This window comes from Oncorhynchus mykiss, chromosome 12, assembly GCF_013265735.2.
Source record: "Oncorhynchus mykiss isolate Arlee chromosome 12, USDA_OmykA_1.1, whole genome shotgun sequence".
NCBI classification, from domain to species: Eukaryota; Metazoa; Chordata; class Actinopteri; order Salmoniformes; family Salmonidae; genus Oncorhynchus; species Oncorhynchus mykiss.
The window spans coordinates 11,987,229-12,001,158 of record NC_048576.1 but is presented as its reverse complement, the minus strand read 5'-3'; the positions used below and the strand labels follow the sequence as shown (position 1 = coordinate 12,001,158).

The 13,930-nt window shown below is 40.9% G+C and overlaps 1 protein-coding gene across 7 annotated transcripts in view; it reads left to right on the top strand.

Annotated features, from left to right (window-relative positions):
- LOC110536975 overlaps positions 1–13,930 on the top strand; it is a 31,502-nt gene that overhangs the window by 3,672 nt on the left and 13,900 nt on the right. Inside the window, exons 4-5 of one of the 7 annotated variants that reach the window (XR_005034874.1) lie at positions 6,967–7,131; positions 7,359–7,805. The exons of 2 other annotated variants lie outside the window; for them this stretch is intronic. Coding sequence is in view for 1 of the 5 variants with exons in the window: in XM_036936930.1 (XP_036792825.1) it covers positions 7,077–7,131; positions 7,359–7,569 (266 nt within the window). In the remaining 4 variants the exon portion in view is untranslated. Of the gene's footprint in view, positions 1–6,966; positions 7,806–13,930 lie in introns of those variants that run through there. 4 more of the 7 variants (XM_036936930.1, XR_005034872.1, XR_002475542.2 and 1 more) reach the window with 4 other exon arrangements.

The window sequence follows — 13,930 nt, the reverse complement described above, 5'->3', positions numbered from 1 at the left end:
ACATTGAGCTCACTGAAATAAAAAAAATTCACGAAATGGAATTCAAGTAATTGAACCGGCGTCGGTCTACTGATTGAGAGAAGATCAAGTCTATCAGCCCAACAGATGTCTCCTTATAGCGCGAGCGCACTGCCTGCTCCACTGACCTGTTGCTGGCTTTAGCCCATGGGTCTCCAACAGCCCACCAATGAGCATCTCTCCAATCAATTCTGAAAGTACATGCATTTTTTTCCACGTGTTCCATTGCAAACGGTCATAAAAATAAAGTTCCTGGCTACTATCCAATCAAAGTCACATTGACATTATCCCATCCCTGGTTAGCCACTATTTGCTTAAAAAAAGCCAAATGTAGGTGCCTCCTGAGTGGCACAGTGGTCTAAGACACTGCATCGCAGTGCTAGCTGTGCCACTAGAAATTCTGGGTTCGAGTCCAGGCTCTGTCTCAGCCGGACGCGACCAGGAGACCCGTGGGGCCAATTGTCCCAGCATCATCCGGGTTAGAGGAGGGTTTGGCTGGCAGAGATGTTGTCCTATCGCGCACTAGCGAGAGAGGTTTAAAAAAGTAAATAAAATGTATATATTCATTTTTTTTAAAGCCGAACGTAAAAAGATATCTGCCAATTAATTTCCAGCAATATTGCCCATCTGTCTGTTTGGTGTGTGTTTGTCTATCGCTCCGTATGTAGCCAGTTAGCGATGCTTGATGCCATTCCATTGATTCTGTTCCAGCCATTACTATGAGCCTGTCCTCCCCAATTAAGGTGCCACCAGCCTCCCGTGGTGTAAATTAACACCTGCCAAATGCGGGTCGATTTGTCATTGGCTGATAAGAATGTCTAGTTCACCAGCCACGTTGGCGGGTAGTCACACAGCATTTGGGAACAGTTTCTTTTAATCCACAGGACACATGTAGAAGTTGGTCAATTGTCAAAGGGTACTAAAGTGTGACTTTGTCCTCGGGTTTCTTGGCCAGTTATATTGTTTTGATCGCAAGCTAGGTTGTTTTTCAATGTTAGTTTGAGTTTGCTGCAACTATCTGCTTCTAGGAAGACATTGCAGTCAGTGATACAATTTTTTTCATCATGGACAAGCAAGTTACCAGGGTAACGGCCCATCCCTTTAAAGGGATGAAAATTTTTGTCTCACCTAATGATTGCACTTCATTGAGCATGGATCACTCCTTAATTATTAACTTTGTAGTTTCTTATCATTAAAACACTCAAATACTTTAACTGTTCTCCTATATTTATTTGTTTCTACATTTCAATCACTTCAGGTCTCTGTCAAGATCATCTTTGCTCCAGACTCAAACTGACTGTGTATGAGAATGAAGTCATTGGTCTTAAAGGGACAGTGCACACTTTCTTTTGAAATAGCGTGATTAGTATAATAAAATTAGTCCCAAATTAAACGGAATCAGTCACTTATAGTGCGCAAATATTGCTATTATAGTTAACTTGGAGTGATGCGATGATATGGGCCAACCACCAGGACGTGGTGAAATAAGTTAGTGCACTTAACCACCATGTGAAGTTCATATCATCATTCAAATTTCCAATAGGATAAATATTGAGGGTAGGCTATTATTTGAATGCTGGTGGCATTTATAATTGGTGATTGGCTGCCAATTATCAAATAAAATGATCTTGTCCAAATCTCATAACCCCCTGTCTTATCTAGAGAGCATGCACCAAAACCACATTGTGTAAGTTTGCTATTTATCACAGAGGTTTTTTTTTTGTGACAAAACATTGGTGGAGTTGAAATTGCGTTGGAAGCCTATTTAATTTCACTGCTTTTGGATGAAAACCTCATCTCCAAAACACAAACTTTTCAGGAAATGGAAAGGCTGCCATAATCTACCATTAATAACGAACATGCTATTTTGAATAAATGTTCTTGGTCCTAGAGTCATGAGATGTCCAGAGTACATTGAGTGTGTTACTGCTTTCAAAACACGTAAAAAAATATGAAAATTGGTTATGAGGTTTTCATCAGTGATGTTTTTGTTCGGTACATGGGAACTTAACAACAAAATCTTTTTTTGTGTGCACTACGTCATCACTCACAGCCTTTTATCCACAATAAGTCGGTTTGATGGAAACACACCCCTGGTGGGAAAATGTGCATATTGTTTTTATGGAGATTTTAGAATATTTGCTTAAATGTAGTTTTAAGAATAGCAACAAAACTGGCTCTTCGTTTGTAGCTTTTTTAAAGTCATGTTTAAGCTCTTAATTGTTGGTGAAAGGACTATTTATTTAGCCATGATGTCCCATAGAGGTCAGAAGACCTCTTTTCCCAGGCCCGTATCCACAAAGCATCTCAGAGTAGGAGCGCTGATCTAGGATCCGTCCATATAATCTTATTCATTATGATCTAAAAGTCTAAACTGATTCTAGATCAGCACTCTTACTCAAAGATGCTTTGTGGATATTGGCCCTGGACTATGTATGACTCTCATTACAGCTGTTGTGTACACTGCATGCCAGGCACAGAGTGACTTTACTTGGACTCCTTAATTCACACGTTTTAAATCCCCATCTGTTTATGTATAAAACAAATGTTTGCCATTCTCAGTGTGTGGTATGTACCATCAGACTGAAACAGACAGACAGCTGTCCCTCAGATACAGATTAGACTTGGCTCATCATTACAGGGGAATGTAGGTAAACAGGCTGGATGCTGTGTTTTACATGTTGTGATTGAGTCAGGCCCTCAACTGTGTTACAGGCCCTCAACTGTGTTACAGACCCTTATGTGCTGCGGACATCTGGGCCGGTATTTATGAAGCTTGTCAAAGTAGGAATGCTGATCTGTCGGTGACAGACAATGAAGCCTTGTGGTGTGAGAAATGTTAAGACTATGTAAGGATGTCAGTCTAGACTAGTGACTACCAATCTAGGGACACATTACACTGCATGTTCTATGTAATGTGCTTAATGCAGTGTTTTTAAATGGAGTGTTCATTAAAGTTTATACGAGAGTGCAAAAGCATTCAGACCCCTTGGATTTCTTCACATTTGTTTGTGTTACAAAGTGGGATTACATTTTTTTATTTTTTATTTTTTTATTATATATTTTTTGTCAACCATACAAACTCATAGTGGAAGATAAATTATATATATTTTTAAAGATAAATAAAATATGAGTAACTAAGTATTCCGCCCCTTTTTTGTTTAGGCAAGCCTAAATTAGTTCAGGAGTAAAATGGGCAATTATTGCACAATCCTGGTGTGCAAAGCTCTCATAGACTCAATGCTCAAAGGGTTTCTAACAGGTAATTGACTCAGGGAGCTGAATACGACTATATTTTAGTTAATATCCTTTTTCTATTAACCTTTTACAAAGTGTTAGAATTTTTCTTCCCACTTTGACATGAGATGATTTTGTGTAGATTGTTGACAAAAAATGACAATTCGATTTGAATCCTACTTTGTAACACAATAAAATGTAAAGAAATCCAAGGGGTCTGAATATTTTCACACGGCACTGTAGTTTTGTGATTTAACGTGTGAAGAAATGTGTTCCACGTCTTTAATCACCAGTGGAATGCAATAAGTGTTAATGTTGGTTAGCTAAGTGGTTGGTTTAAAAAGACCATGAATTTAGCTTATTGTTGCGCTGACCAATAATTTGCGTTGATTGAAGCTCAATGTTAAATTAAAGTCTCCCTACCATAATATCTAAGCCAATATGACACCAATGTCGATGAAAATGTTCAAATCATCTTTATTGGAGGTACACAATGCACTCCCTGCCTCTTGTGAGCCGTCCGGCCATTAGAGAACCACATACTTGATTTTTAACAGGGTTGTTAGCATTAGGAAAAAAATAATAATTCTAGCTCAACATCTAGGCGTCAGATAAGAACGAGACTACAGCTTCCATAAAGTGACCATTAGACCTTTAGGGGCAATAGTTTTGATTAAATGTATAATTTATCGCTCTCACATGCTAATTTCTGTCCATTTAAGAACCAATGATGTGCTACCTTTTTTTTTTTGTAGCATTTCTGACAATGCTAACATCTTTTTTTTTTGTTGCCAATGCTCAGAGTTCTAACACCGTGTCGATCAACTCCGTTGCAACAACACCACTGCTTACACCAGGCTGCCAATCAGAAGTGTATGGAACAAACCTAGGCTACTGTAGATAGTTATCTATATAGTGGTATTCAAGCTGATGTTAATCAATAAATTCAAACAGATATTTTGATTAGCTAACTAAGGTTAGCTTGCTTGTCCAACAGCTAGCCCCTGTAGCTAGGTAACGTCAGTCAGCTAAAAGCTAGCTAGCTACTGAACAGGGAAAGAAACGGAAAAGCTATATTTGGTTATGGGAAGTTTTTACACAGATTACTTCAGTCATTCGCTAGCTAGCTAGATAGAGCCAGAACACAACAGCTAGCCAATGTTAGCTAGCTCACATCCAAATGCTAGTCCTACATTCCACAAAACATAGCTAGCTAATGTACATCAGTTCAAAACCAACACCAGCTTTGGGCAAATTGCCACCTTACATTGGCGTGTATTCATGGATGCCAAGGAAAAACATGTATTTTATCTTTCATCTCTGTGTTTCATAAATGTCCTTCAATTCGCAAGAGGCTAAATATATCTCACTGGAGAAAGCATCCGAGCGAATGAAACAGTACCCGTAGCATTGAATGCAAGGGACGCCAGCAAGCAATTGTCTTCCCTTGATAAATAATTCTAATATAACAGCTATACTGAGTGAGCTCAGCTGTGAATGGTCTTTGCGCACCAAAGAAAAGAGTCAAGGGAAGCCAGTTTGGATTTGGCTTCACACCAATCACATCAGAAGCCAAACGTCATTGACAGAAAAACATGAAATTGTTAAATTTACCAGACAATTGTCTGTTTCCTAAATTAGCAATGGATGGAGATGTTTTTTTTAACTTAATTCTCCATACTGGCCAATGATTATAATGGTGATTCTGATCCAACCATATAAATGTATAGGATGCTTAACTCTGCAACACTTTAGGCTAGAAACAAGATGTAAAAGGCACAAAAAAGACGTGGCTCTAGTGTACATAGGATGTCTTTTGTTTTTGTTTAGTCTCTATGGCTGAGTTATACGACCTCAGTCAATTTTATTTTATATATATATATATATATATATATATATATATATATATATATATATATATATATATATATATATATATATATATATATATATATATATACATACATACATACATACATACATACATACATACATACATACATACACGGCTGATGTTTTGGTCACTTTTGAATGCTGGCGGTGCTTTCACTCTAGTCTAGTGTAGACCCACTTGTGTGGGTCTACAACCCACACAAGTGGCTCAGGTAGTGCAGCTCATCCAGGATGGGACATCAATGCGAGCTATGGCAAGAAGGTTTGCTGTGTCTGTCAGCGTAGTGTCCAGAGCATGGAGGCGCTACCAGGAGACAGGCCAGTACATCAGGAGACGTGGAGGAGGCCGTAGGAGGGCAACAACCCAGCAGCAGGACTGCTACCTCCGCCTTTGTGCAAGGAGGAGCAGGAGGAGCACTGCCAGAGCCCTGCAAAATGACCTCCAGCAGGCCACAAATGTGCATGTGTCTGCTCAAACGGTCAGAAACAGACTCCATGAGGGCGGTATGAGGGCCCGACGTCCACAGGTGGGGGTTGTGCTTACAGCCCAACACCCTGCAGGACGTTTGGCATTTGCCAGAGAACACCAAGATTGGCAAATTTGCCACTGGCGCCCTGTGCTCTTCACAGATGAAAGCAGGTTCACACTAAGCACATGTGACAGTCTGGAGACGCCGTGGAGAACGTTCTGCTGCCTGCCACATCCTCCAGCATGACCGGTTTGGCAGTGGGTCAGTCATGGTGTGGGGTGGCATTTCTTTGGGAGGCCGCACAGCCCTCCATGTGCTCGCCAGAGGTAGCCTGACTGCCATTAGGTACCGAGATGAGATTCTCAGACCCCTTGTGAGACCATATGCTGGTGCGGTTGGCCATGGGTTCCTCCTAATGCAAGACAATGCTAGACCTCATGTGGCTGGAGTGTGTCAGCAGTTCCTACAAGAGGAAGGCATTGATGCTATGGACTGGCCCGCCCGTTCCCCAGACCTGAATCCAATTGAGCACATCTGGGACATCATGTCTCGCTCCATCCACCAACGCCACATTGCACCACAGACTGTCCAGGAGTTGGCGGATGCTTTAGTCCAGGTCTGGGAGGAGATCCCTCAGGAGACCATCCGCCACCTCATCAGGAGCATGCCCAGGCGTTGTAGGGAGGTCATACAGGCATGTGGAGGCCACACACACTACTGAGCCTCATTTTGACTTGTTTTAAGGACATTACATCAAAGTTGGAACAGCCTGTAGTGTGGTTTTCCACTTTAATTTTGAGTGTGACTCCAAATCCAGACCTCCATGGGTTGATCAATTTGATTTCCATTGATAATTTTTGTGTGATTTTTGTGGTCAGCACATTCAACAATGTAAAGAAAAAAGTATGTAATAAGAATATTTCATTCATTCAGATCTAGGATGTGTTATTTTAGTGTTCCCTTTATTTTTTTGAGCAGTGTATATAACTTTCAATGGTAATTGAGACATTTTACAATGTAAGGCTGTCGCAATCAATTGAGCTATTCACCTTCTGAAAACTGCAGACTATTACATTTGACTATGCGTGGTAAATTCTACACATACTTTAATAGTTGGTTCAAAACTGATTTGAGCTATTAGAGAGCAACAGCCAGCAGACCAGGGTTTAAACCAGCAACCCTTGCAGTTATGCAAGCACATCACCTGTGCCATTAAGGCACAGACGTTTTGGCAGAGGTCAAATTAAAGGTTCCAATAACACTGCCGATTACAGACTTTTACTTTCTCAAAAAAAAAATCATGCTTTGCATGTGGAAATGTTGAATAATATACCTTTTGTTTTTGAAGAGTGACTGCCCCTAAAAACCAACTAATCCCTTCCAACGCGTTCAGAGCTGTTTTGAGACTGAAAATCCCTATACGGCTTGACCAACTATGGTTTGCATGCTCTTCCGAAGGACCCTATCATGCGAAATAGGTGGTTGGAGTTCGTTGGTTCCCAGTGCAGTGGTGGTGAGTATACCGGTAGCTAGACCATAGACATCTGGTTATGTATGTTTGAAAAGTTGCATTCAAAAATACCTGGCTTGGTAAACTAGTAGGCTAATTCCCCAGCCAATCAGATACAGCTAGTAGAGTCATTTTGGTTGTGAAGTGCACTTGCAAAAAGCTTTGTCCTTTCTCTAGAAAAAAAAAATGCAATTTACCACTTGGCTGTCTATTATATCACCCTGTCACAGGCCCTCCCAGCCAACACCACCTCATCAGATTGCCCGTTGCAGTTGTTGGAGAGATGTACAGATGGCAGCAGAACATGCAGCATAGTGAAGACTTCACTGTGAGCATAACAATGAACGGATCAGTCAGCCAGCTGTTGGCAAGTATCCGGTTAGACAAACCTGTCATCGACAACAGCTTTCACAGGCTCATCATTTTGTACAAATACAGAAGGTAACCCACTTCATTACTTTGATACCCAGTTTGAAAACCCAGTAATGAAACATAATGTATATAAACTGGCATTATTTGTTACTTGTTTTCTACTTCTTAGATGCGTATAATGTGCCTTCAGAATGTATTCATACCCCTTGACTTATTCCACACACTGTATATAGACTTTCTATTGTGTTATTGACTGTACGTTTGTTTATTCCATGTGTAACTCTGTTGTTTTTGTCGCACTGCTTTGCTTTATCTTGGCCAGGTCTCAGTTGTAAATGTGAACTTGCTGTCAACTAGCCTACCTGGTTAAATAAAGGTGAAATAAAAAAATAAAATGTTGTGTTACAGCCTGAATTTAAAATTAATAAAACATTCAAAGACAATTTTATTTTTTGCACACAATACCCCGTAACGAATGTCATTTACATACAGTACCAGTCATGTTTGGACACACCTACTCATTCAAGGGATTTTTTTTTATTTTTACTATTTTCTACGTTGTAGAATAATAGTGAAGACATCAAAACAATGAAATAACACATATCATGTACAGTCGTGGCCAAAAGTTGAGAATGACACAAATATATATTTTCAGTCTGCTGCCTCAGTTTGTATGATGGCAATTTGCATATACTCCAGAATGTTATGAAGAGTGATCCGATTAATTGCAAAGTCCCTCTTTGCCATGCAAATGAACTGAATCCCCAAAAACATTTCCACTGCATTTCAGCCCTGCCACAAAAGGACCAGCTGACAGGTCAGTGATTCTCTCGTTAACACAGGTGTGAGTATTGACGAGGACCAGGCTGGAGATCACTCTGTCATGCTGATTGAGTTTGAATAACAGACTGGAAGCTGTTATTGTTCTTCTGCCAACCATGGTTACCTGCAAGGAAACACGTGCCGTCATCATTGCTTTGCAATAAAAAAGGGCTTCACAGGCAAGGATATTGCTTCCAGTAACATTGTACCTAAATCAACCATTTATCGGATCATCAAGAACTTCAAGGAGAGCGGTTCAATTGTTGTGAAGAAGGCTTCAGGGCACCCAAGAAAGTCCAGCAAGCGCCAGGACCGTCTCCTAAAGTTGATTCAGCTGCGGGAATGTGGCACCACCAGTACAGAGATTGCTCAGGAATGTCAGCCGGTAGGTGTGAGTGCATCTGCACGCACAGTGAGGCGAAGACTTTTGGAGGATGGCCTGGTGTCAAGAAGGTCAGCAAAGAAGCCACTTCTCTCCAGGAAAAATATCAGGGACAGACTGATATTCTGCAAAAGGTACAGGGATTGGACTGCTGAGGACTGGGGTAAAGTAATTGAATCTGCTGAATCCTCTTTACAATTGTTTGGGGCATCTGGGGAAAAAAGCTTGTTCAGAGAAGACCAGGTGAGCGCTACCATCAGTCCTGTGTCATGCCAACAGTAAAGCATCCTGAGACCATTCATGTGTGTGGTTGCTTCTCAGCCAAGGGAGTGGGCTCACTCACACTTTTGCCTAAGAACACAGCCATGAATAAAGAATTGTACCAACACATCCTCCGAGAGCAACTTCTCCCAACCATCCAGGAACAGTTTGGTTGACGAACAATGCCTTTTCCAGCATGATGGAGCACCTTGCCATAAGGCAAAAGTGATAATTAAGTGACTCGGTGAACAAAACATCGATATTTTGGGTCCATGGCCAGGAAACTCCAGAGACCTTAATCCCATTGAGAACTTGTGGTCAATCCTCAAGAGGTGGGTGGACAAACACAAACCCACAAATTCTAACAAACTCCAAGCATTGATTATGCAAGAATGGGCTGCCATCAGTCAGGATGTGGCCCAGAAGTTAATTGACAGAATGCCAGGGGGCGAATTGCAGAGGTCTTTGAAAAATACTCTTTGCATCAACTTCATGTAATTGTCAATAAAAGCCTTTGACACTTATAAAATGCTTGTAATTATACTTCAGTATTCCATAGTAACATCTGACAAATATCTAATGACACTGAGGCAGCAGACTTTGTGAAAATTAATATTTGTCATTCTCAAAACTTTTGGCCACGACTTGTAGTAGCCAAAGTGTTAAACAAATCCAAAATATATTTGCGATTCTTCAAAGTAGTCACCCTTTGCCTTGATGACATCTTTGCACTCTCTTGGCATTCCTACACATTCCTGCAATCTCTTGGCATTCGTAACTTCTCCCCTATGCAATCCAGTTTCTGAGCTGGTCATGGATGCACCTCAGCCACGCTCAAGATCCTAAACGATATAACCGCCATTGATAAAAGACAGTACTGTGCAGCCGTCCTCATCGACCTGGCCAAGGCTTTCGCCTCTTGTCAATCACCATATTTTTATCAGCAGACTCGACAGCCTTGGTTTCTCGAATGACCGCCTCGCCTAGTTCACTAACTACTTCTCAGACAGAGTTCAGTTTGTCAAATCGGAGGGCCTGTTGTCCAGACCTCTGGCAGTCTCTATGGGTGTATACATCAATGATATCGCTCTTGCTGCGGGTGATTTCTTTGATCCACGCAAATAACACCATTCTGTACCCATCTGGCCCTTCTTTGGACACTGTGTTAACAAACCTCCAAATGAGCTTCAACGCCATATAACACTCCTTCCGTAGCCTCCAACTGCTCTTAAATGCTAGTAAAACGAAATGCATGCTCTTCAACCGATTGCTACCCGCCTGCCCGACTAGCATCACCACTCTGGACGGTTCTGACTTTTATATGTGGACAACTACAAATACCACGGTGTCTGGCTAGACTGTAAACTCTCCTTCCAGACTCACATTAAGCATCTCCAATCCAAAATGAAATCTAGAATTGGCTTCCTATTTCGCAACAAAGCCTCCTTCACTCATGCTGCCAAACATACCCTCGTAAAACTAACTATCCCACCGATCCTTGACTTCGGCGATGTCATTTACAAAATAGCAAAAACCACTGAAGTTGGAGACTTATCTCCCTCACATAACTTTAAGCGTCAGCTGTCAGAGCAGCTTACCGATCGCTGCAGCTGTACACAGCCCATCTGTAAATAGCCCATCCTACCAACTACCTACCTCATCCCCATTTTTGTTTTTCTGCTCTTTTGCACACCAATATTTCTACTTGTACATCCTCATCTGCACATCCTACCACTTGTGTAAATTGCTAAATTGTAATTACTTTGCCACTATTGGCCTATTTATTGCCTTACCTCCTTAATTTGCAAACACTCTATACAGAGTTTTCTATTGTGTTATTGACTGTAAGTTTGTTTATCCCATGTGTAACTCGGGTTGTTTTTGTCGCGCTGTTTTGCTTTATCTTGGCCAGGTCGCAGTTGTAAAGGAGAACTTGTTCTCAACTGGCCTACCTGGTTAAATAAAGGTGAAATGTAAATACATTTTTTTTCATTCTCTCAACCTGCTTCACCTGGAATGCTTTTCCAACAGTCTTGAAGGACATATGCTGAGCTGCCTTTCCTTCACTCTGGTTCCAAACCATCACAATTGGGTTGAGATTGGGTGATTGGAGTCCAGGTCATCTGATGCAGCGCTCCATTACTCTCCTTCTTGGTCAAATTGCCCTTACACAGTCTGGAGGTGTGTTGGGTCATTGTCCTGTTGAAAAACAAATGATAGTCCCACTAAGCACAAACTTGATGGGATGGCGTTTCGCTGCAGAATGCTGTGGTAGCCATGCTGGTTCAGTGTGCCTTGAATTAGAAATAAATCACTGACTGTGTTACCAGCAAAGCACCCCCACACCACCACCTCCATACTTCACGGTGGGAACCACACATGCGGAGATCATCCGTTCTCCATCTCACAAAGACATGGCGGTTGGAACAAAAAATCAGACCAAAGAGCACATTTCCACCTGTCTAATGTCCATTGCTCGTGTTTCTTGGCCCAAGCAAGTCTCTTCGTCTTATTGGTGTGCTTTATTAGTAGTTTCTTTGCAGCAATTTGACCATGTAGGCCTGATTTTACAGTCTCCTCTGAACAGTTGATGTTGAGGTGTCTGTTACTTGAACTCTGTGAAGCATTTATTTGGGCTGCAATTTCTGAGGCTGGTAACTAATGAATTTATCCTCCGCAGCAGAGGTAACTTCTGTATTCCAAATACAACGCTATTTCTCTGTAAACAAATTAACAGACTTACAGCATGCTTATAGAGAAGGGCACCCAACATGTACTGCACTGGCACAAATGACTGATTGATTAAAATAAATTGATAACAAGATTGTGGGAGCTGTACTGTTAGATTTCAGTGCAGCCTTTGACATTATTGACCATAACCTGTTGTTGAAAAAACGTATGTGTTTTGGCTTTTCAACCTCTGCAACATCGTGGATTCAGAGCTATCTAATAGAACTCAAAGTATTTTCTTTAATTGAAACTTCTCTGTCAAACATATAAAGAATATATTCCACAATAACTGCCACTAGGGGGTGCTAAATAACTAACAGGTCCAGAGCACCCACTGAGTCAATGATGGCTCCAAAAGCATTTTGGAGTGGGTCTGTGGACTTTTCCATGTGATTATTAAAGTCACCAAAAATTTGAATATTATCTGCCATGACTACAAGGTCCAAAAGGAATGCAGGGAATTTAGTGAGGAACGCTGTATATGGCCCAGAAGGCCTGTAACAGTAGCTATAAAAAGTGATTGAGTAGGCTGGATAGATTTCATGACTAGAAGCTCAAAAGACAAACGTAGTCATTTTTTTGCGTAAATTGAAATTTGGCATTGTAAATGTTAGCAATACATCTGCCTTTGCGGGATGCGTGGGGGATATGGTCACCAGTGTAACAAGGAGGAGAGGCCTCATTTAACACAGTAAATTCATCAGGCTTAAGCCACAGTTCAGTTAGGCCAATCACATCAAGATTATGATCAGTGATTAGTTCATTGACTATAACTGCCTTGGAAGTGAGGGATGTAACATTAAGTAGCCCTATTTTGAGATGTGAGATATCACAATCTCTTTCAATAATGACAGGAATGGAGGAGGTCTTTAGTCCCGTGAGATTTCTAAGGCAAACAGCGCCATATTTAGTTTTGCCCAACCTAGATCGAGGCACAGACACGGTCTCAATGGGGATAGCTGAGCTGACTACACTGACTGTGCTAGTGGCAGACTCCACTAAGCTGGCAGGCTGCACCCTATCTCTATTTGGCCTTGTGTTCTAGATGATTGTCTTGCTGAAAGGTTAATTCATCTCAGTGTCTGTTGGAAAGCAGACTGAACCAGGTTTTCCTCTAGGATTTTGCCTGTGCTTGGCTCCATTACATTTATTTTTATCCCCTAAAAATCCCCTAGTCCTTTCCAATGACAAGCATATCCAAAACATGATGCAGCCTCCACTATGCTTGGAAATATGAAGAGTGGTACTCAGTGACGTGGTGTGTTCGATTTGCCCCAAACATAACACTTAGTATTCAAGACAAAGGGAATTATTTAGCAGTTTTATTTTAGTGCCTTATTGCAAACAGGACGCATGTTTTGGAATAATTTTATTCCGCACAGGCTTCCTTCTTTTCACTTTGTCAGTTAGGTTAGTATTGTGGAGTAACTACAATGTTAATGATCTATCCTCAATGTTCTCCCATCACGGCTATTAAACTTGGTAACTGTTTTAAAGTCACCATTGGCCTCATGGTGAAATCCCTGAGTGGTTTTTGTTCTCTCCAGTGACTTAGTTAGGAAGGACGCCTGTATCATTGTGACTTGTTGTATCGATATAACATCCAAAGTCTAATTAATAACTTAACCATGATCAAAGGGACATTCTCAATGTCTGCTTTTTAAATTTTTACCCATCTACCAATAGGTGCCCTTCTTTGCGAGGCATTGGAAAACCTCCCTGGTCTTTGTGGTTGAATCTGTGTTTAAAATTCACTGCTTGACTGAGGGACCTTACAGATAATTGTATGTGTGGGGTAAAGAGATGAGTCATTCAAAGATCATTTTAAACACTATTATTGCACACAGAGTGAGTCCATACAACTTATTATGTGACTTGTTAAGCACATTTTTACTCCTGAACTTATTTAGGCTTGCCTTAACAAAGGGGTTGAATACTTATTGACTGAGGACATTTTCAGCTTCTCATTTTTAATTTGTTAAAATGTCTCAACATAATTCCAATTTGACATTATGGGGTACTGTGTGTAGTCCAGTGACGCAAAATATACAGTGCCTTGCGAAAGTATTGGGCCCCCTTGAACTTTGCGACCTTTTGCCACATTTCAGGCTTCAAACATAAAGATATAAAACTGTATTTTTTTGTGAAGAATCAACAACAAGTGGGACACAATCATGAAGTGGAACGACATTTATTGGATATTTCAAACTTTTTTAACAAATCAAAAACTGAAAA